The 24,258-nt window shown below is 44.0% G+C and overlaps 1 protein-coding gene across 1 annotated transcript in view; it reads right to left on the bottom strand.

Moving 5' to 3' along the window:
- The window catches only part of EBF2 (EBF transcription factor 2), a 194,293-nt gene that overhangs the window by 160,191 nt on the left and 9,844 nt on the right, over window positions 1-24,258 (bottom strand). Inside the window, exon 6 of the mRNA XM_067745178.1 lies at window positions 22,680-22,748. Coding sequence (XP_067601279.1) covers window positions 22,680-22,748 — 69 coding nt within the window. The remainder of the gene's footprint in view (window positions 1-22,679; window positions 22,749-24,258) is intronic.

A 24,258-nucleotide genomic window follows, 5' to 3' on the forward strand; every position in this document is an offset into this window, starting at 1 on the left:
CCCATCAGGGTGAACCACTGCTGACAGCTTGGAACGGCACAACACACAGATTTATTTCACAGACAGCCACAGACAGGAATTTAGCACCCTGTGCTGGCCTCCTGCTTCGTGGAGAAGGTGTTAAAATGCAACCATGCAGAGCTCTCCCTTGAACAAAACCCAGTAGCGACTAATCAAGCGGTCACCCGTCCCCCCAGCAGAAAATTCTGGGCGCGGAGCAGCTGAGCGCTGAGCTGGGCGCCCCATCCTGACAGCTACTGCTCGGGCGCCCGCTGCAGCTTGAGCGCTGCCTCGGAAATCGCGAAATATTTTGCCTGACCTTTCAACTTACAAATTAATTGATTTCTAAACAACGGCAAATGTTATTTATTTATTTATGACATCTCGGAATGCCTGCTCGCAGGAAGGGCGAGACGCCGGGGGGGGGGGGGGGAATATTCCCTGAGGCATCAGACTCTGAGGGTGCTGTTTCTCACGGTCGCTCCTCAACATGCCTTCCCAGGATGCAGAGCTCAGAGGCACTGATGTGTAGACACTTACCTGCCCACACTCAGCAAGTCCGTAACGTTGTACTACCTGCATAAAATAAGCACGTTGACTTTGTTTCATGCATCTGTGTGTGCATGTATATATGTATTTATGTAGGTATATATATGTGCATGTATGTGTATATAAAATATATATACACACACACGCATATATGTCTCCAAGGTAGGCTTCACCTTCAAATTTGTAGCAAAAGTTACTAACCCTCTCCCCACCGCTGCCCACCCTAAACAAGTACTCAGCAGTTGATCAGCTGAGCTATTTAGGGATAAAGGCAAACTACATTTATTAAAGCAACTGAAATTGCATCCTGGTAACCAGGGGTTGTTCCCAAGGAAATTGCATACCGTTGGTGATATTGTTTATATTGATTATTTTGCTAATCTCGCTCTCACACACGCTACAGTGTCTTCTCTTTAGGTTGTGTTTCTGAAACAACCAACTTGTTCTGGTAAGAGGAGGAGAAGAGAGAGAGGAGGAGGAACGGTAGAAGAAATATTTTCCTTGCTTATTTTCTGGGCTGTGAGCAAGCTCCTTGTTTTCTCATTTTAAATTCCATTTTGAATGGCTCTAAATGCTGTCCTCACCCACTGTATTCCCAATAAACCCAGGTCTTCAGGTCACTTCTCTTTCTGCCCACCTCAACTCTTAAAGTTTGCCGATGGATAAATAATAATGACCAGATACTCTCTCAGTCTGATTTTGTCCCCATGCACGATGCCAAAGGCAGACACACCTCAGTCCAAACAGCAATCCACATCCCAGAAGGTCTTCTGAAGTGTTTCCTGCCTACATATCCTCAGAACTCCCAGGAATCCACATCCCAGAAGGTCTTTAATCAACGACACAGAAGTGACCATGGGATGGCACCATCAACAGAAAGGACTCTGCCCAAGAACCCTCACTGCATCTTTGCAGAGTCAAGTCCACAAATAGCTACTACTCTGCAGCACCCTCCCAGGTGTGTTTTGCCATTCTGTCAGTATTCTCAGGGGAGTGTAACATTTATTTGGACTTTTTTTTTTTTAACCAACGTGTTATCAAATTTCTGGGACACTTGCGTAGCCAAAAGGGGCATAACATCAATAGAAAACTGATACCTAGGCAAGCGCCCCCTCTCGGAGCTCCTTCTCCAGAGCTGGTAACCTTTTCCCACCTCACTGTGGTAACTTACAAAGGGAGCCTTGAAAGAAGTAAAGGCTCAGAAAACTGAAGCGAGGAAAGAAACCTCATCACCTCGGGGAGCCAAATCCGTCTGCTCCCATTCCAAGACAGAGAAGAAAAAATGATGCCCTGTTTATTTTTCTACTTCTCCCACTTCTTTGCAGGCATATCATTTTCCTAGAGTTCTTGTGTCGTAGGTCTTGGTTAAAGGAACGAGATTTTATTTTTGTTTTTAAAGTCAAAGAGGGTGTGTGTGTAGGGTGGGGCACAGGGGAAGGAGGGAAGGAAGCCACAGGGAAGATGTGTCAAAGGGACTCTCTAGGGAAGGTGGCCTCTGCCAGTTTTACGTAAGGGCATGTATGTAAATTTCATATCCTACTTACTAGTATAGGAAACATTAGGATAAGTGTATTTCTATTCATATAAAAATAATGGTCTGTAGGAACACTACACAAAGAAAAATGCAATAAAAAATAAATAACTTGCAATAGACTGAGAAATGTGCCTTAATCCCAAATTGAGAATCACCTAAGCGATTCCTGCATACTAAGTTTGTCCCCTTGCTCTCATTCTCCCTCTTGTTCTCTTCCAAAAGTGTGAAGTATGTATCTAGTATATTCAACAGGCCCTTTCATTTCTGTTTGCCTTCTGAGATGAAATCAATTCAGACGAAGATGAAGTGTGAACCCACATGGGCAGATGAGGTTCTGAACTTTTCCACTAATGGACATAGTGACAGTTTTTATTCTGGACTTGGATACATATATTCTGCCTTTGAGACATTTTCCCTACTTGTAGTATTTGCAGATTTCAAACAGGTACTACAAGTGAGGCACCCAGGTAAAAGGAAGTGGCCCTGTCTCTTGCTTAGTATGTGGTGTATATACTCAAAGCGACCCCAATACCTCTGACCTTCTCTGTGAAAGACTAAGCAAAGTTTTCCAAGATGCAGGTCTTCTGTTGATTACTCCTGAAACGAATGGTCATGATACCAACTGTGTGTTAGGCATTATTCCAGATGTTAGGGATAAACCACTAAACAGAAAGACAAAAACCTCTGCCTTTCTATGACTTAGTAGTGGGAGTCAGGGAGGGCAATATGGACAAACAAATGAGCAAAATATATAGCATGTTAATTGGTAAAAAGTGCAGTGAGAAAAATCAAACAGGAGAGAGGGCCAGGAACTGCAGGATTGGGAAGGAAGTGTCCACTGAGATGACATTTAAGCCACGACCCAAAGGACAGCTGAGCAAAAACTTCACCCTGAAACCTACAGTTCCAGTTAAAAAGTAGATGTGAATTAACTGATGACAGCAATTTCTCCATCCGTTTTTATCATTCCAATCACAGCCAATGGTAAAACAGCTGTATTCCTCCCTATTTTTCTTCCAGAGGCCAGATTGCGATTTCCCACACTCTGCTTTTCCCACTGAACTTGCACCATTTGGTTCCTGCTGTCCTAACAGTAGGTTCCCTCATTCCTTTAAGCAATATTTGCGGAGCGCCTACTCTGTGTCAACATTTTGAGGAAGAACTATCAAGATGGCGAGAGGCAGCGTCTATCATGTCACACACGACTCTCTCCCGGAGAGTAATCATCATCTACCCACTCCGCCAGCTCCCACCCATGCTACTTGCTCCTTTTTCCTTCTTAAGGCAAAAAAATTCAGGGATCTCCATTCAGTACTTGGAATTTTTAAATTCTAGACGCCCCCCCCCGAAATTATAAATAGATGTGCTCTGGTTACAACAATTCAGATTCCCTGGTTTTCTGACACACAGGACTTTACATCGCATTTCTACCCGCTATTAAAAAACCAAGGCAAGCCACAACAAGATGACTCCGTACAATTCTGTATCACAGGTAAAAGAAAACCTTGTCGATATGAAATCAGACAGTGTAAAATTCTCTCCCAGAGGAACCTGGCATTATTACATCCCCCATCAATCATGGTATTGTTTCTCCAACAACTGTATCAGACTCGGCATCTGGATATTGCTGTGTCATCCTACCAATTCAGCAGGGGAGTCAGATACCATTACAAACAAGTCCAGGCCCACCAAAATCTAAACCCTTTCAGGAGATTTCAAAGTCCTCATTGGTTTCCAGCCATGATCAACTCTCCAAATTCCAGGACTTTAGTATTGGGTGTAATGGAATTTGACCTAAACATTCATGTATGACCTATATATATACACTTATGAGAACACTCTGTGAATCTGACCTAGGCATATGTGAAGAAATGCTATATATACATTATAATATAATAATATAGAATATGCTCATATATTATGAGATGGCATATACTTTAAATCTGAACTTATCACAGATTAGTTCCTATTCTGGACATTCCATTTAATGACAGGTAATAATTTCCTCCAACCCATATTATGGAAAACTTATAGATCACCTGTAGACAGTATCTAGGCAATGTTCCAAGTGTCAAGGATACAATAGATAGACACGCTAATGGATCCAGCAAAGCCTCGCCTTCTAAAATGACTTTTTTTTCAGTAGAAATTTGGGGGTTTTGGTTCATCAGATACTCCCAACGTGGGTTAAAAATTACAACACCAAGCTTAAGTTTAGTATAGATACTGGCTGAACTCCGAAACTGCTTTTCTTTATCCCCTTGTGCCATTAGGAAGAAAACAGCCCCCCTCCCCTCTCTTCGCCAGACCCCCACCGGACTAAAAAGCTGACTTGGAAGGTTTCAGTTTCCCTTCACTTTCCTTTTGTCCCTGCCACGGATAAGCCAAAGCAAGTGAAGTGACGGTCTTGCCTTGGCCCCCCGCACAGAAAACGGCCACAATACATCCACCTTACGTACCTTACTTATAATCCTCTGTAAATTCACCCGAAAGTCATGAACTACATACTACTAATTCTTATAGGTTGACATCTTTCCCTGATCTTTCATGAGCCACATGGGGAAACAGTTTTCTCCTGATCTGAATGAAGAAGAAAAACAGCGATCCTAATCAACCATTTGCCCTTAGTGGCTTCCCTAAACAAATCTGGGAAAGCGCTTAAAGGCTTGGGAATAACCATGACCCTGCTTGATGCACTGTAATAACCCTGCCTAATTATACTGATATAAAAACTAATTGGAAAGATAGCAAATGTCAGGGTAAGATGCAAATCGTAGGGTGTTAATTGCTGAACAGGTGCTGGAATAGAATTAAATGAGCATTCTGATTAAAAGAGTGGAGGAAACAAATGTGGACCCCTGATACAAACTTGGCCATGTGATTTCTTCAGAGGTCCATTCTACTAGGAAAAGGTCACGGGGCTGTGACCTCTGTCCCGTGATGGGTAGACCAAGAAAATAAGAGTGACCACAGAAGAAAAAATAATAATAATATAGCAACAATATCAACGTGACTTCTAGAACCCACTGCTAAGTTTGAGCCCTGGAGATACCCAGCGTATTTTAGGAGTTCTTTGGTGCGTGCATAAGCTGAGAGAATCAGGAATGTATAAATGCTCACCTTTCCCCAGCTACAAGCCTGTGCCCTTCCACCTTGGACCAGAAGTCCTCCTATTTCCCCATGGCATAACCACAGTGCTGAGTGCTACTAAGGACTCACTACACGTTTGTGGGCTGACCAAGTGCTTGATTAATCAGCTGAGTCAATAGCATGGCTTGACTTCCTTCAGTTGAGACAGTATGAGAGCCATGGCAGTGGGGTGGGGTGACAACATGGAGAACACATCAGAGGCTCCAATTGCTAGAAGCTACTCATTCTTTTTTTTTTTTTAGTTTTTTACTGTGGTAAGAAACACTTAACCTGAGATCTATCCTCTTAAAGAACTTTTTTTTTTTTTTTTTTGGCTGTGCAGCACAGCCTTGTGGGATCTTAGTTCCCCGACCAGGGATGGAACCCAGGCACTCGGCAGTGAAACCGCCAGGGAATTCCCGAAGCCGCTCATTCTTATTACCAGTGGTACGTACTGATGCTCTAGTAATCCAAATTTTAAACTGCATCTATAAAGGAGATTTCCACCCTAGCCCAGTGTGTCAGTGGAGGTTTCTTCACAAACTCCTGGGGCCTTGGTCAAGCCCTTGCACAACTGTCCTGAAATTTCCTGATGTGTGGCAAAGGCTGGACCAATGGCACCTGCATGCTGAGTCCTTCGAGGAAGAGGAAGCCCTGGGGGCAGTGACTATAGGTGGATGCTGGTGATAGCAGACAGCAGCTCCTAAGCTATAGGGGACTTGATAAGACCCCTTCCCAACACCACGATGGCCTCCATGGCTCTACTACCTCAAGAAGCCTTTTTCTTCCCACCAGAAGGAATGCTCTACTTCAAAGCCCTAATATTTTCCCCAATCGACTGCCATAAATAACCTAGAAGGGAATTGTTCCATTTCCAGGTAGGATGCTACGGCGTAAATGTTCTTTTCTCACAGTGGTTTGCAGGCCTTTGAGATTTATGATGCCAGAAACCTACATACGCTCTTTGGCGCTGGGCGGGTGAAGCAGCCGGTCCTGCTCTATTCTGGTATTTCTCACGCTACCCTGTCCCCAGGATAAGAGCAATTCATTTACTGTGCTCATTCCACTTGGGGACCTCTTTACCATTCTGCCTACGTAGATTTGGTTTTGGTGATATAGGCTAAGGGCAGCGGGGGACGGGTGGCAGCAAAGTTAACTCTTCTCACTCAGACCTATGTCTACTCAAGTCCGAGCAGAGAACTGATCAACCCAGTTTGCTTCCTTTTATTTTGTTTCATTTTGTTTCATTTTATTTTTCTTTGTATTTAATCGATTTGGCCTCTACTTATATTGGTCAAAAGAAAATCATATGATGGTTACCTCAGACAATGCTTCAACTTCAGCAACCCAATTTCCAAATGCAAACAGAGGAGATTCCCAAATGCTTTAAGAAGGAAATGTGGGTGCAGGAGGCATGGGTGAGATTCCACCTTGTTTATTTATGCTTTTATAAGGACACTGAGAATAATAATAAAACAGGATAGGAAAGAGAAAAATTGTGCTCCAGCACAGAGATGGGTGGGTATAACCTCCTCACTCTTTCCTTGTCTTTGATCTTAGGAAAAGCTCACTCTCTCGTTCACTCTCTCTTTAAGGAACAAAAATAAACTGTCTCCTGAGTAATAAAGTCACGACAGTTGCCAGTAAAAATTGGTTAAGGTCATCACTTCTGAAGGTCAAACAAGTTTGAGACAAGCTGTCATGTGGGATCACCATTCAGCACATTTAGTTAAATGGGTAAAAATAATAAAAATAATGACAGTAGTAGAGTTATCTTAAAAAAAAAAAAGCACAGAAGGCAGAGTAAATGAGAGAACCAGATGTCTTGAAAGAATGCTGGGAAACACTTAAGAGAAAGATTTCTCCCACCCCAAACAAAAGCTTCCCCAAGGATCTTTTGAGACTTGCTGTCAGTATCTGATGTCGACGCAACATCGTATATCTTTTTGGTGTTTTGTTGTGCAGTTTTCTTATTTATTTATTTTATTTGAACAAAGAAGACACAATAGAGAAAACTTTTCTTTTAAAGGATGGCAATTCGAGTTGACCCCAAAGTGAGCATTTCCCCAGGTCCCTTGCACTTCTGTCTTGTCTAAAGATCCAAAAGACACTCGAAGTTATATCGCTCCCATGCTGGATTGGAACAGAAAGAGGCCAGCTTCACATTCAGCTTTTCTGAAAATGATACCATGGATTGAAGGGAGAAGAAGATACCACCATTTATCCAGGTTCCAAAGGAAGATCTCCACTCTCTATAAAACAGAGCATGAACAGGTCGAAGCTAAGAGACTGTTAGGAGATGCAAATGAGCTCTCATGGGAGATCTCCACGGCTCCAAAAACAAACTCGGAATCCACACTGTCAGTGCAGCCGGGGTTCTAGGTTATGCCACATCCTCTCACAGGGCGAGGTGGGCAGCCAGGCCTGGGGCTTTTATGATCCGTTTGCGTTTTACAGGCTACAAGCTCAACCACAGAACCAAAAAGTCTCTGTGCCAAGGGATGCTTTAAAACTCCAGTGAGGCCCCCCGCAAGACGCAAGTTCCAAGGATTGCTCGGTGCCAGTGACAATTAGAACAATCTGAAAATGTTCCTCCCAGAAAAATACACTCTTTTCTGTTGTAACAGAGGTGTAAACGCCAGCCAATCTCTTTTGGCACCCAGTACTGTAAGAAGTGCTTTCACCGTGCCACCTCCCGACAAAAACGCCCTCAATGAGCGTCCTCCAAGGACTAGCTTTGAAAAGGGGTTTCGCGTATCAGGTTAATGCATGCACTTGGCACGGCCCAACTTTTGCACCAAAGGCTCTGGGGTATGGGGTGATAAGGGCCAGGTTCTGTTTGTTAACGATAAGGCAATTATTTCTTTGGTACTTCATAGGGGAAAAAAAAAAAAATCTTACAGCAAAGATTCAAACAAGGATCCCTAGGGAGACAACGGAACTCATAGGTTGGAAAAGTTTTTTTGTTATTTTCTTCTTCTTCTTCACAGGAGCAAATAAATGGGCCATTGAGAGCAACAGACCGGCTAAGACGAAGTTACCGACAAACACGCTGGCAGCCAGCTCCCGCCGAAGTCCTCGGTAACTTAGGGAGGGATACAAGAGAGGAGAGGAAGGAGGGACAGAAAAACGACAGACACAAAATGAGAGGAGAGGAAAAAGAGAAAATGAGGAAAGAACAAGGGTGAGGTGAAAGTAAAGAGGCAAGAAAGAGAACGGAGAGGGTGGAGATGAGATAAAAGAAAGGACAGACAGTGCCATGGGCGGTACTTCCCACGCGTCTAGAGGTGGAAGAGGTCCATGAACTTGGATGGGTAAACATTAGATCTTTATTTTCACTGCCCCCAACCTAAATTTAGCAGTTCCTTCCATTTTAAATGTAGACAATAAGCCCCAACGGTATTATAGACCCACAGGATTCCCTGGACCATCAGTGGGCTCCATGGTTAAAAAACAAAGTGGCGGAGGGGGGCGCAGTTTAGAACTCCAGAATTCTGGGAAGGTATTAGGCATCCTCCCCCTTTGCAGGCATAATAGTTCAGAGGAGAGGTGGGCAAAATTTTCAGTTTGGAAAGGAGATTCTTTCATTTACTCCCTGGGTCGGGTTGTCTGCCTTTAGGCCAAGGTTTCCGAACCTCGCCTGAACTCTCTAACGTGCGACAAGTTTAGGCTTCAGATGCCAGGGAGCTTTCAGAAGTTTTTCTCAAGGTCATCACATCTGAGTAACAGCTGAGAGCTAGTTCCACAGTTTTGCAGGTCAGATCCAACATGACAATTTTTTTTTTTCTGACACAGTTTTGCCCAGCTGGTTCCCGCTAAGCTCTGTAAAACTCGAAAAAATGGTAGGCTGTGACTTCCCCAAGAAGCATGTCACTGACGCCTCGTTTTTAGTTTCCTACTAGGGGAAAAAAAAATGCTGAAGAGATCAAGATAGTCTACAGATGGAATGGGTCTCAAAACAACTGGCCTTCTGCTCAACCCTTGACATCACAGAATCCTGCTGTCAGGATAGGCTACCATCCAAAAGTCAGTGGGCCATTGGCCCCATGACCTATGGGGTAACGACTAGTTAAGGCCTCTGTGGATGCCTTAACTATAGAGCAGCTGGGGAGCAGCTGAGCCCATGCCCTTGGAAATTCCCACCTAGTAGTCCAGTATCACAAGTCGGACTGTCCCAAGGGATAGAAATCATGCAAACTCACCGACTTGCTCTCTCTGCTCTAGTCTGCCAGTACTTAGGTTTACTGCAGAACCTGGGCTCTGTGGTAGAAGTTTCTAAGCTAAAGCATCCCCACGCTCACCAAGCAAGGAGACCTTACACCTTGACTTGGGGCTTCCTTGGTGCTGCATTAGGTTGGAAATTCTCAGAATAGGCGTCACACTCAAACCACCTACCTGATCGGGGTTAAGAAAGGAGGAGAACGTTCTCAGCGAAGAGCCAGTTCTGAAAATTTTCAAGCACTTTTCTCATCTAAAATTTCAAGCACTTTTCTCATCTAAAGAGGGGAGTGTTTTAAAGGACAGGGCAGGGCTTCTCAAAGAGAAGCCCACAGCTCCACTTCCTCTTTAGCGAAAGAATGTTTCTACCTGACAAGGAAGAGCTGGGGCGGGGGCGCTGGGCTCCACGTGAGTCACGCCCATGTGTAGGTGGTGGCGGCCATCAGGGGTCAGAAGTTCAGGCAGAGGGAGGAGAAAGATGCTAAAGGAGATGGGCCCCAACCCAAACCATACACAGGATAGGCTTATGTCAATGTCTGGTTTATTTGCTTCCAGTCGCAGTGATGGGAATTAGACAATTGCTTTAAAAACTCAGAAGCCACCGTAAAAATAGAAAATTATTGCTTCCTGTCATGACCAAATATTAAACACAGTGCACACCTAATGACTCTATTCCTCCCCAGGGAAGGAGCTTTACGAACAATAAAATCCCAGCAGACTGGCACGGTTTGGGTTTGGAAGTCTCATTATGGGCTCACTGATCCAACACAATTTACAAGCTCAGTGGACTCCACTCGAAGTGAAAACCACCAAGCCACAGTTATAAACGGAACACCTACAGTAAAACCAGCATTTCACTCTTCATCAGGGAAGGAAAAGGGGGAAGGAAGGATCAGAAAGAAAGGCATTAGGGACAAGTTGCTCACGGCAATCGTTCTGACCACCTGCGTTGGAATCAAGTTCAGACCCACCACTAGAAAGCAACGCAGGGACTTCCCTGGCGGTCCAGTGGTTAGGACTCCACGCTTTCACTGCTGAGGGCTCGGGTTTGATCCCCGGTCGGGGAAATAAGATCCCACAAGCGGCGCGGCTCAGCCACAAAAAAAAAAAAAAAAAAAAAGCGCAAGGCAGGCGGGGAGAAAGCAAGGGAGACCCTAAAGGTGAAGGCAGAAAGGAAAAAGAACGTGAACAAAGGTGAAAGAGGTAGACGGGGACAAGGGTGGGGCGCGAGAGAAGCAGAAGAGGAATTTTTAAATCTGCTGCCCCTTTTTCTACACAGGCTGACTCGACATGACATCAAATTTTCAAAGTTAGATTTTTTTTTTAAGTTCACTAAATTACACAGATAGATGTCTACATGATGGTTATACTTCATCTTGCGACTCAACATCTGGATGATAAAATGCATGAGCCAGTCTACGCTGACTTGGGCAAGCACCAAGTGGACCGCTCGCGTTAAACCGAAGGAAAGTCTGGCTCTTGTTCAAACGTCAGCCCAGACCAAGTCGGGAGAGAGGAGCTTCCCTTTTACCTTTAACTTCATGCAATTTATCACTTGAGCCTAAACAATCCCACATGTGTGAAGCATTGAAGACAGAGACTCGGGGAAAGACCGAACAAAGGCTTTCAGGAAAGGCAGAGAGTGAACAGGAGACACTGGACGGTGGACTCGAAGCAAAAGCAATGCCGGGGAGGCGACAAGTCCATAAAACAGGGACTAGATGGGACATGAGCCCAAGGCACTGAGAGGTGACAAAAGAGAGAGAAGAGACAGAACACGGGGCTGCGGGGGAGAAACTGGCAACGACAAGGGGCCCCCAAAATGCTGCTGGTTCCCAGTAAAGCTTCCTGCTCACCTCTCAGCCTCCAAACTGAATCTCCTAAGTGTGAATCAACTTCCACACGGACATGTGGGGCAAAGGTGATAAGCCCCAGGTGGAGACAGAAAACACACTACCAGGAGGGACCGTACACGTGCTGGTTGGCCCTGGGGCCAGTTGGGGCTCCGAGCTCCTTCACGCATCTCTCTCCCCTTCCCAGCACCGTAAGGCAGCCCTGCCTTCCCTATTCTTCAGATAAGAAACTGGGATTCAGGCAGCGTTGCCGGATAAGATACAGGACGCCCAAGTGATTTTGAATTTCAGACAAACGACGAATACTTTTTCAGTGTAAGTATATTGCATGAGAAAGGCTCATACTTCTCAGTATTTGTTGTTCTTCTGAAATTCAAATTTAACTGGGACTTCTGTATACTAAAAAGAAAACTCATTCGTGTTTATCTGATATGTAAATTTAACTGGGCATTTTATATTTTTATGCGCTAAATCTGGCAACTCCAGATTCAGTGAGAGGGAGGAATGAGTGAATGGGTGAATGCATGAATGGCAAAAAGGTGGTCAAAGCCAGGTCTGAGATTATTCTACAGTCATTATCGTACGACAGGAATAATAGTCACTTCAAACACTCGACCCACGGGCCATGAATCTGTGTCCTCCGTACAACCTCACCTCTTCTGGAGTAAGAAAAAACCTTTTGCACAGAAGAAACTGGCTCCGTACAAACTGACTACTGAAGTCAACTAAAATGCCATCAGTCTGACCCCTGACTTGGAAAGGGATGAGTCCTCCGAAGCTCAGTCTGGTTAGAAGCTTTGCAGGACGGCAGCAGTGTATCGACGTGAATGCCATAGCTTTTCCCGCCCGCTCCCTCAGCTTTCATAGACCATCCCAGCTTTGTCTTGGGAGCTAGAGATCCTGTCTCTAATCCCAACTGAGTCTTTGACCTGCTTGTTACACAGCCCCTGGAGTAGTTGCTCTTCAAGTGGGTTTTCTCATCTGAAATGGGATGACAGAGCCAGTACCTAGCCATAATGAGTCATGTGCTTAGCTTTAAATCAATCATGAAAATATCCTGTGCAATCGTGCAAATTGGACCCAAAGCCAACAACAAAAAAATAGGCTCATTCTTGGTCTCCATGGCGACCCATCTCAGAGGTTTTATTGAAGGGGCTACGTATAACAGCATTCAGAGGGGCAGTGACCCTAAGCGTTCCACCATTTTGCAAGTTCTCTTTTTTAAAAGTCCCATCATCTTATGGGCCTTAAAAAAAAATGGAGGTGTTAACCCCAAAGTGTTGGCCTGAATCCAATGGTTCCACCCCTCCAAAGTCTTCCATTCCTGCCATTATTTCAGTGGGACTAGGAATTTCTCCCTTACTTCCTTCTCGAAAGCTCCTGTTACACGGGAGCAGCTGCAGTGTTTCTCACCAGCTCTGGCTCCTTGGTGGTCTTGAGGGGGCTGAAAGGTTAAGATTAGAGCAGAACTTTTCTGGAGGACAATCATTTAATTAATTACCTGGTCCAGACTGATGAGATGCTGACTCCCTATAGACTTGGGTCTTGGCTGCCTAACATGCTTTGGGCATCTTGTCACTCAACACCTTTCCTTTCTGATCAAATACCTCCTCCAATGCAACTCTAGGTCACTGTGCAGCACAGAACAGAGTCACAAAAGGAACAACTTTTACAAGATTTCAGTCAATAGATAATCTAGTCAAGCCCTAGTGGGTAATCCTTAAATCTGCATATCATCTGAGGATAACGACCTTGTCAGCTCCTTGGGATATGTGTCCTATTTTCCAGCCATTTGGTCTGGTAGCCTCTTGGCTGGGTCAAAAATAGACCCAGAAGAACTTATCCAGCCCTGTTTGCTCAAACAGAAAGGGAGAGAAAAGAACTGGAAGTTCTAGAAAGTTCTCTCTGGGTAAGCATGTAGTCTTATCTTTCCTAGGTTCCGGGGCCTTTGTTCCCCTGAAAGCCAGATAGACAACTTTGGAAACAGATACCTTTCTTATAGACAAATATCTATTTCTTATTTCCAGCACAGCACCATTTCAGAGTACTTTTCTTCCACTTCTGGACTCATCTACTTCCTGGCAAATCTGCCATTTAATCAACATCACACAATTTTATGAGGAACAAGCTGGAAGTTGAAGTGGACCATTATCTGTCCTGAACAACCCCCTACATCCAGCTGGCCCTCTGACTTTCAATGGGCATTGATCCAGGGGAGCTGCACAAGTACTTTGAATGAGAGGATGCTAGTAAAGGTGAACTGGTTTTGGTCTTTCTCCCTCTTTTCTAAAGAATTACTTATAGATGGTTCAGGTCTGGCCTCCGAGTTTCTGCTTTCTCACAAACATCCAGGCTACTGAAAAATTCACAGATTGCCAGATGGTGCAACAGCAGTTCTTTGCAAAGGATCTGAGCTTTCCAGTGAACAAAGGACGCATACTCATGGGGACGAGTGGCAACACCAGCAGAAGCTTTGGAGTGGTGGGTATATTGGGGGAGGGGAAGTGGGGTGTGGAGAGGTGAGAAAATGGGCCTTTCACCTCCGTGACTGGTATCTGGCAAGGAAAAAACTGATTCCCAGCTGCTGCTGGTGGAAGAAGGCTCACATGTCCAGAAGAAGTTGAAAGAAACAAAATCAGAAACCGAAACATTTTATTTCACAAAATTTGAAGCCTGTGCCCATCTTCGCAATCCCTGATGGTATAGGGTGATGGAAATAATGCCCAAGCTTTGGCAGGTAAACCCATATATTCCCAAAGAGCCACGAAAAGAAACGCATTTGTGAACTATCGTAACGTCTTCCGAATAGGTTACCCTACATTCATCTCATTGTACTACTCAGAATCCTTTGATATCTTCCCACTGCTAACACAACAATGTCAACACACTTTTGTAAAGGCATATAAAGCCTTCGGAAATCTGGGCCCAAAGAATCTTTCCAACCTCTCCTACTGTCCCCCTTTACACATATCCGTGCACCTCTAAAATAACCAGCAGATTTAAGGAATTCTTTCCCTTCCACATGCCTTTTCCTGCATGCTTTCCTTCTCCTCGAATGCCCTTTGACCTCACCTGCCTATGTCCACGTTACAGCTCTCACCACATACACCGCTGCCTAGATGAAATTCATCTTCCCACTTTCAGTTCTTCCAGAGTTTTTATCTCTACATCTTTTGTGGCACTTTTCACACTCTGCATTCCATCACAGTTATTTCTGCACATCTTTTGTTTTTTCCATTTGAACTGTAAGCTTCTGATGGGAGAGCTTTGTGTCTACTCAATCTTATTATCCCTAAGAGCACCTTGCAACATCCATGACATGACAGACCCTAGATAAATATTTCCTGAATGATTCATTCTGCCTTACAACCCTAGCGCTCTCTTCCTGGCATTGTTTTGTACCACTCTGCCCCTGGGGGGTAAGATTGCTAAGCAGTTGTCAAATACAGGTACTTACAAGAAAGGTCCTGTATAAACTGGCAAAAGACTCTGTCATCCAAACTCTCTGATGCTTGGCAGTCAGAGATTAATCTGCCAACTAATATTTACTGAGTGTCTGTGGTATCCAAGCCACTGGTTAGACACTGAGAGACACAGGCGAATAATTGCTATGACTTTTTTAACAGCATCTATTCTGTCATGCACTGTAGGGGCACCATACACACGTTAATGATTTAACACAACAACTCAATGGAAGAGGTAGTACTATTAACACCATCACAGAGCTAATGATATTAGAGTCCAGACCTAAGTGACATATGTTGTCTGACATCCAAGAATTACAATATAGTTGGAAATGTAAGGCAAGCCCACATAGGGAAAAAGATAACAATACCCATACATCCTAACGAGAGCGAGTATATGTGACAGTGTCAATGAAAAGACTTTGGCTACAAGAATTGATTTGTTTCAAATGGTAGAATCTAAACAAGGTCTTGAAAAGGGAATCAGATTTATATTGGCAGAGAGTTGGCGGTGGGGATTCCAGGCTGGACTGATGTGTGCAGAGGGAGACGGGGGGCATATTCGAGGTCTGTTTGATGGGACAAACATTTTGATTCCATGTTGATTCTTAGAGAAAGAAATGATGGGACTAGAAAGTTGAGACCTGTCTACCATTCACTCACCTAGTCTTCAAAGCACTTTCACAGTTTGCAAATGTATTTTTCTCTGTGTGATTATTTAAACTGTCAGCTCTTTGAGCGCAGAACCATGCCTGTGGTATTCCCTGATGGCCTCTCAGTGCCAGGGATTCACGAATATTAGCTTAATAACTGAACAACAGAAAAAATTACTCAATGAATGAATGACGGAGTGAATCCATGTATAGACAACTAGGCTAGCTTGTGTCAAATGCTAAAGTTCTGAAGTCTAGGAAGATTGGTCAGTCTAGTGGAGACAGTATAATTCTTAAAAATTAAACCAATTACAGAAATGAAGATCACAACTTTTCAGTTCTTTAATTAGGAGGAGGAGAATGATTTTCTCAAAGGGAATTTTGTTTCTTGTTTCCCACTTGCCTCAGGTTGTCATCCAATGAAGTCTCAACCCAAAGGGACATTCTTCTGCACCAGAAATTAGAAGAGTCCCTTCTCCTACCTGTATCTCCCCCCACACGGCCAAGAAACAAGCAAAGGTTTTACTAGAAAAACGAAGGAAGGAGAACATGAAAGAATGATGTTTTCACTTTGGTTAAATAATCTGAGTTTTTTTAGTGAGAACATCTAAACCTCTCCGAGGGAATGGAATTTTCACTAAAAAAAAAAAAAAAAAGCCCAAGGCCAGGATTTTGTAGACTCTTCCCAGCACTGGGCTCCCCTATGCCCAGTAGTCTGTGCAGAGAAGGCACATGTGAATAGCTCCTGTAAATTATTGGTGAGCAAGGATGATGAATGAGCATGCCTGACACCCAAACCCGGGCCTCTGCTACAAGCAGAGAATCTAGAGCTGGAAGGTAATGTAAAGCTCACCCATTAATCCAAAGCACTTCATTTTACAGATAGGGAAACTGAGGCTCAGAGAGGCGGCTCATGACCTCCATGACATTAGACAGCTAGTTAGTGAACGATCTGGGGTCAGAAGTAGGTGTCCTGATCCTAGTTCAGGGCCATTCCTGCTACATCATGTTGTCTCTCTGGGGACCGATATTCCGTCAAACCTGTCACACCGTTGCACGTGACTTGCACAATCTCACAGTTAAATGATACTTCAGAGGCCGGCGATGCCCACCACTTCCCAGAGAACCGATCCTCTCTCTAGTGTTCCCATCAGGAGGTCTTCAAACCATGCTCACCAGGTTTTCCTGTTCCTCAACAGCTCTAAATTCTGGGAAGCTTCTCCTTCTATTACACCAAACCCTTTTTCTCCATAACTTCCACCCGCTGACGACACTCCAATTTCACCACGGAAGCTGGCTTTGTGAACTACCTCCTTAAGACTCATTTCTTCCTCTGTAAAATTAAGACTTTTCTCAACTGTTGAAGATTAGTTAGTGAGCACAAATTGCTTAGCACTGTGCCCAGCATACCATAAGTGCCAGTTAAATGTTAGATAAATGTTGAGTATTGTTCTTATCCATCCTTCTCAGAGACAGAATTCTTCGTTCAGGAGGAGTCACTACTGATATATCTGATTTGTCCATTTCTAGGGAGAGGGAGGGAGTGGTCACAACCGAAAACCAGCCTGAGTGGCCTAGGATGGTAAGAATCCACTGGGCTTTGTGGACATAAATCTGACCTACAGTTCACTACTATCCAAATACTGCTTCTATGCTGAAAGGGACAGTGGGGTTAAAAGCAGAATCTACACCACAAATCAAGAAGAGATCAATACGGAGTTCATTTGCTAAATTAAGCAAAAGAAAAACTCCGGTGTTCAGGATTAATGTCACACCCTCTAGCATGCACGGAAGGTCCATAAGGGCTTCACTACCCACAGTTATTCTCTGAAAGCTCCCATTCCACCAATAATACTTTCTGGAGTTAAGCGATACACGGAGAGAGGAATAGGAAGTGTGGTCCAGACAAAAGAGGAACCAAACACTTCTCTGGTAGAACAAGGTAGCTGGTGAGGCAGAGAGAAGCAGGAAGAGGATGTGCCAGATGGCAGGGGGAGGGCAAACGAGAAGCCTGGACCAGAGTGGGGGAAAGCAGCAGGTGAGGATGCCTTCCAAGATGGTAGCAGGAGAAAGCTTCACTAAAAAAAGAAAAAACTCATACTCATTGGGATGGCAACTATAAAAAAAAAAAACCCACTAAACTAAACAAGAAAATAACAAGTAATTTGGGATGTGGCGAAAATGGAACCTTTGCGCACTGCTGGTGGGAATGTAAAATGGCATCACTGCTATGGACATGGCATGATGGTTCTCTGAACTACCATGTGATCCAGCAGTTCCACTTCTGGCTGTATACCCAAAAGAATTAAAAACAGAGACTCGCAGAGATATTTGTACATCCATATTCATGGCAATATTTTTCACAGTAGCCAAAAGGTTGAAGCAACCCATGTGTCCATTGACAGACAAACAGAACAAAATGTAGTACAACCAGACAATGGAATATTATTCTGCCTTAAAAATGAAGGAAATCTTGATACATGTTGCAACATTAAGGAAACTTAAGGATATCATGCTGTGAAATAAACCAGTCAAAGAAGGACAAATACAGTATCATATGAGGTACCTACAGGAGTCAAATTCATAGAGAAAGTATCAATAGCATGGTGGTTGCCAGGAACTGGGGGGAGGGGGAGATGGGGAGAGAGTTTCCATATGGGAGGATGAAAAGAGTTCTGTAAACAGATGCTGGTGATGGTTGCACAGCAAGGTGAATGTACTTAATACCTCTAAACTGTACGCTTAAAAATGTTTAAGATAGTCAATTTATGTTATATATATATTACCACAATTGAAAAAAAATTTGTTTTTAAAAGGGAGATAATATCAGGAAAACGCCTCATGGGCAAATAAATACCAGGTATTTCTGTGTAAACCTTCTGAATGAAGATCATTCTGATGCTTGTTTGGCTTCTTGAAAAATAAAATAAAAATTACAGAAACTTAAAACAGTCCTTCTGGAAGCTGAGCTCATAAATATAGGAGTCCAGGATCCGAAGACAAAAGTCTGGGATATTTTGCATGTGAGAAACAGGTTGGAACTGCCCTTTGACAGAAAATATCATCCTCGTGTGCACATGGGCAGGGACAGCCTACAAAGATTCAGAAAGAACTCTTGTCCCCTCCTCCCATCTGACTTTTCATGGGGCTGCAAGAACAGGAACGGTGAAGACTCGTTTTCCTTCTCCCAAGTCTGTGAGATTGTCCCTAAAATCCTCTTCCCACGGACCACCAAAGTCTCCTGAGCCCAGAGATGCGGTAGCTGTTCAGAAGAAGTTTCAGAGAGAAAAGAGAGTCTAAAGAAAGCACAGCCCATGAAAAACAAGGTTGAATTAGGGCTTCCTTCTGAAACCACCAACGTAAATCCGTTTGAGCCCTTTTATTTTTATTTATTTATTTTTTCGGTACGCGGGCCTCTCACTGCTGCGGCTTCTCCCGCCGCGGAGCACAGGCTCCGGACGCGCAGGCTCAGCGGCCATGGCTCACGGGCCCAGCAGCTCCGCGGCATGTGGGATCCTCCCGGACCGGGGCACGAACCCGCGTCCCCTGCATCGGCAGGCGGACTCTCAACCACTGCGCCACCAGGGAAGCCCCGAGCCCTTTTATTTTTATTTACCACACAGAGGTCTTTATGCACAAGGTGTAGGCTGAAGACCTCGGTATGGATTATGTTTTCATTGTTGCTTTTGTTCTGTTCTGTTTTGTTGAGTTTTCTTCGGGTAGGAACTTTGAATTTTTACACTCAAGATGAATAAACCCTACTGCCGCTCTGGGCGCGCATTTCTGCACAGAAGGAAGGCTCTGCTGCAGGCCCCTGATTCAGCAGCAAGTCCTGCTGGGCTGTGTGTTGGCCTGGGTTTTTGGAGAGGGGTGTGGCTGCCCAAGAATTCACAAAAGCATGCCGAAAAGACAATTGAAAATAAAAGTTAAATTTATGTTTCTAGAGAGATTAAGGCAGGGAGTCATTTAGACGGGGAAAAAATATTCCCAGTCTGGGGCTAAGTCTTAGGAAATGGAGAACTCAGTCTCTGATGGGACGCCCTATTGTACAATCCAGTGATTTTCAATTAAGGGTCCACGAGGTTGTGAAAGCTCTTTTTCATATTTCAAACAGCCTATTGGCGATGGAATGTCTGCCCAAGACACGGCCACGTGGGCTAAATGAAAAGTCAAGTTGCTTCGTGTTTAAGCTGGCAGTCCGTCAAGTTAGTGTGGTAACACTGGTGGTTCTGGCCCAGATCAGAAACTCTGACTGGTCATTGATGAGGTCAAGGGCATTTCTTTTTTTTTAGTTTTCAATTATTTCTCTCTTTTTTGGCTGCAGCGTGTGGCGTGTGGGATCTTAGTTCAGTTCCCCGACCAGGGATCGAACCCCTGCCCCCTGCAGTGGAAGCGCAGAGCCTTAACCATCCTGACCGCCAGGGAAGTCCCGAGATCAAGGGCATTTCTGGAATGAGATTTTTTTCCTTCCCATTCTGTTGTACGTCTTCAGTTAATAAAAATGAAATTACAGCTGGATTATTACTTGTTAATTGCAGCTTGGCAGGCAAAATCTTGCAGAACCTGGCTCACCAAAGGAAAAAATAAGAGGGATCCCTGGCGGTGAATATTTGGGAACCACTTTTGATCCACCCCTTCCCCTCCCCCGGACATACACAATTCCAAGGGAATAAACAGGCTTCCCTGGAGCCAGAGTGGAACATGCCTATTGCGTGAGAAAACTCAAAGAGAGACAGTGTAAATTAACTGCATCTGGTTAGACGGAGCGAGTAGGGGGAGGAGATAATTAGTTGGCGTTATAGGAACAAGGGCAAAGAAGAGAGTTACATATTTACTCAGAGGAAATCCAAAACAGACTACTTAGCACCCGTTTGGTGCTCATGGGTCATCTCAACATCTCTAAGCCGGCAGGTGTTGAACCCAGGGACCAGAGGCACCGCTCAAGCCCTGGAGGACACAACACACCCATCCCACCTCCGGCAAATGGAACCCTGCCTTCAATCCCCTTTCCCTTCCACACATGAAGGGAAGAAGGCAAAGGAATGCCCAAAAGACAGGAGCAAGAAGCAAGATTCCGGTGAAGAAACAAGCAGTGTCTTCAAACAAGATCCCTACAACGAGGAAGCCGAACCAACGCATCTGTTTATAATAAGATGAGTTCTCTAAAAATTTGATCCGGGTCAATTTATAGCACCCTTTGGTATGTATGTTTCCATGTGCAGATGCACAACATTTCGGAAGTAACACATATTTCAAGTGATGCAGAGACATCGCTGGGCTGTTTTATGGTGCACAGGCTAGTAAAAATAAATGCCACGGTCACATAAAGCTCCTTAAGACGCAGCTAAAATACAATTTCCGCCTTCCCAGAAGAATTTAAAGCATTCTAGCACAAACAATGAAGGTACACAACCTGAGAATCTTTCCTCTCCATAGATGCCGAAAACCTACGTACATGAACGTGTGTATTACGTATAGCGTGTTCGGCTCTCTCCCCGAGTTCAGGTTCTACATAGTTTCTGAGAGAAAGAACTGCTACTAGGTGCAGAGCCTTCAGGATGTGTGCTTATGAGATGTGAGGTGCAGGTGAGCATTTACGGGTTTGTAAACATATCTAAAGCTGGTTTATGGGTTGTTGATTACAGGAAAAGATGTAACAACCATGAGGTTAGAGTACCCTCTTGAAAGAGGAGCTAAAGTGAGTTAAAAAAAAAAAAAGACTAGATGAAGATTAGTGAGCTCAGTGGACACGCTGGAAAGGACGGCCTCCGTGTCTAGGCTGCCCTCATGGGCTCCATATTCCCCAGGGGATCCAAATGCATCCTAGGAGGTTGGGAAATCATGTCAAGTGTGATCACATAAATTGGGACAGAGAGTGCTGGGAGGAAAAGTTTGTGGCAGTGAGAGGATCACAGGCCAGAAGTAAGGACAGCTGTGTTCTAGGGCCAACTCTGCTCCAACCAGCTGGGCAACCGCGGGCAAGTCGTGTCACTGTTCCCGAGTTCAGTCTTTTCACCGATCAAGTGAGAAAGACAGCTGGCCCCCAAGAGTTCTTACAACTCATTAATTTTAAGCTTCTGTGTGCTTTCAGAAAAACTAAAAAAATTCCAGAGCTCCCTAAATTGATGTCACCTGAACCCCCTAAGACCGGCAGCATATACATCCAGCAAACATTCTCTATTTGTCTATCATCATCCTGCAAAGATCTCCGAGAATACTGCAAAACTGCCATGGATATTTTAGCTACCTTCTGAAACCTACAGCAACAGGCCATACCCTCCAGGTATACCCTTCATGATACTATTGAACAGAGATGTTGAGTGCTTTGTCCAAGGTCAGAAGCTAGGACAGGATCAGAATTCCAGCCTCTTCATTCCTAGGGTTATGCTATACTTTCCACGAAGAAAGCAAGCTGGCTTTCTGGGAAGAATGCCAGAGGTTCCATTCTCCCAACTGAGAATTCATTGGAATATTGGAATAACAATTTTGGAGACTGTGGTCTCTCCAATCCATTTCAGGACCTGTCTAGAAACACAAAAACCCAGAGAAAGAAGCAAGAGGGAATTATTCTGTTTTTTAACGAAAGAGAAAAAAATTAGGGGTGGGAATATGGGATTTCTTAAAAATTACATGATTGCTGGAAGTTAAATTGGTATTCCTTCATTGGTTTGTAAGTTCTGTTTCCAATCACAAAAACATACAGCTGAGGATGCCGAAATCACATTTCAATGAATTAGCATCTTGTCCCAAAGAATCTTTCCCACTCTGAACAAAACATAGAACCCAGAATGCAACCCTCTATGGTAGAAAGGAATCTCCCTCAGTGCAACAGAGAGCTTGTCATCATCCTCTAAACCATAATCTAATTTGACAGTCTTCAAGCCCAACAGCACAATCACGGAGAATGATAAGAAAGTTACTGCGTAACTTGGGATATACTGCCTCTTCTAGGAAACTGATTGAGACCCTATCCTGCCAGATGGGAGAGATGTCATCCTTTACCATCTTTTACCATCCACACACGTCTTATTAGGCTTAAGTCAGTGCACCTGGAAAATAATCCCATCATAGATTTAGAGACATATGTTCAAAAAGGAAGGTTCTGACTTCTTCCAAGAAAGGCCAACCAAAACAAGAAAACACATGTTGGACCAGCTCCAAGCCTTGAAGATAAAATGAAACCAACCTTACGGCAAAGCCCAGTGATCCACACTCAGAGTTGAGATTCTAAAGGAAAGAAACCAGAAACAGTTTTTTTTAAATCACTTTTTCCCCCTACCTGTCGATGATGACAGGGTCTGAAGGAGTCTCATTTCGGTTGCCACAACTTTTCTTTTCGCAACATCGACTGTAGATTGGGGAGGGGCCAAAAGAGTAAGAGAAATGCGTTAAAATCAAGAAAACACAATGAGCATACAATGTAAGAACATTCACAAAAACGGGTACGTCCTAGGGAACTGCTCAACTATCAGCTGCTTAAGCATGAATGTATGGCCATGTTCGAAAGCAACGCTAAACTTGAAACCCAGACTCTTCATTCAAATTCTGCCTCTACGACTTATAAACTGGGTCATTCTCAGAAAATCACAACTTTTCTGAGAGCTATATTTATAATTTGAATGATGGACAATTGGATTTTAAGATCCAGAACGTCACCTCCAGCTCCGTGATGAATGATTTTATTATTGTATTTCTTATCATATATTTTTAGATCTTTGTGTCTTAACAAATACTTGAAGGAACAGGGGAGAGGAAAATGTATGAAAAAGACCCCAAGTAGCTGCCTGGATTACTATAAACCTTAGTTATATAATATCTTTCTTCAGAGAACTCAGTGTACTTTGTAACCATTTATTCATTCGTTCATTTCCATTATTTTCTAAAGATGAAGAAAGAAGACAGGAACTATGGTGTGCCTTGTCAAATAGGGGAAAAAATGAGGCAGAGAGATGTAAAGTGATATCTCCAATAATTTTCAACAAGTCCAGAACAGAAATGGGACTCGGCACAGAAGCCCCATCCTGCAAACTCTGTGTCCCAAGACTTCCACTGGCAAAGTGCTGGGTTTCAGGTAGATACCCGCGAAATGCTTACGGAATCATCTGAGAGGAAGAGAGAAAGAGGGGGCCCTAGAGCAAATACAACAGATGGGAAGGGCTCCGTAGGACCTAAAGAGAACAAATATGAAAAGGGCAAGGGAGGCTGGGTGGCTGGAAGCACTGGAAAATCACATCCCTGTGTTGCCTGTCTGCTGCTTGTTAGGACCACAAGACTTCTAAATGCCTCTCGGCTCATCCAAACATGTGGTCCACCATGGATAGGAGCTGGTGAAGGATGTAGCCTTGACATGGCTTATAAGAAAAGCATTATCATCCACACCAGTTGGAGAATATGTGTCATAAATGTTAGCAATAACCAAATTTATGTAAGTGTTGCCCTTCCCGTGATAGTTTCTGTATAGTTTAAGATCGATGCAGCACGATAGAAGGACCGGTAAAGTGGGAATCGGGGCTCTGGCGTCTAACCCAACTTTGTCACTAACCAGTTGCATGGATTTAGTCAAATCTCTTTTGCCCCGCTGGGATTTGCCTTGCTTATCTGTAAAATTAAAGTGTTGGACTAGATTACCTCCAGAGTCTCTTTTAGGTTTGAGAAGGGCACAGGTTATGAGATTCCCTGAGCATCCTTCGATTCCAAAGTGGTGAGAGATTAGGGAAAAGACAAAGTCACTGTGACAGCAGGGACCCAAAGGCCTAACACCATCCCAGTCTTAGATTTGCTCTCTGGTTCTGCGCAGTGCACTTGCCCTCTCTGATCCTCTACAGAATTACCAACAAACAGACAGATATTTTTTAAAA

This window comes from Pseudorca crassidens, chromosome 7, assembly GCF_039906515.1.
Source record: "Pseudorca crassidens isolate mPseCra1 chromosome 7, mPseCra1.hap1, whole genome shotgun sequence".
NCBI lineage: Eukaryota > Metazoa > Chordata > Mammalia > Artiodactyla > Delphinidae > Pseudorca > Pseudorca crassidens.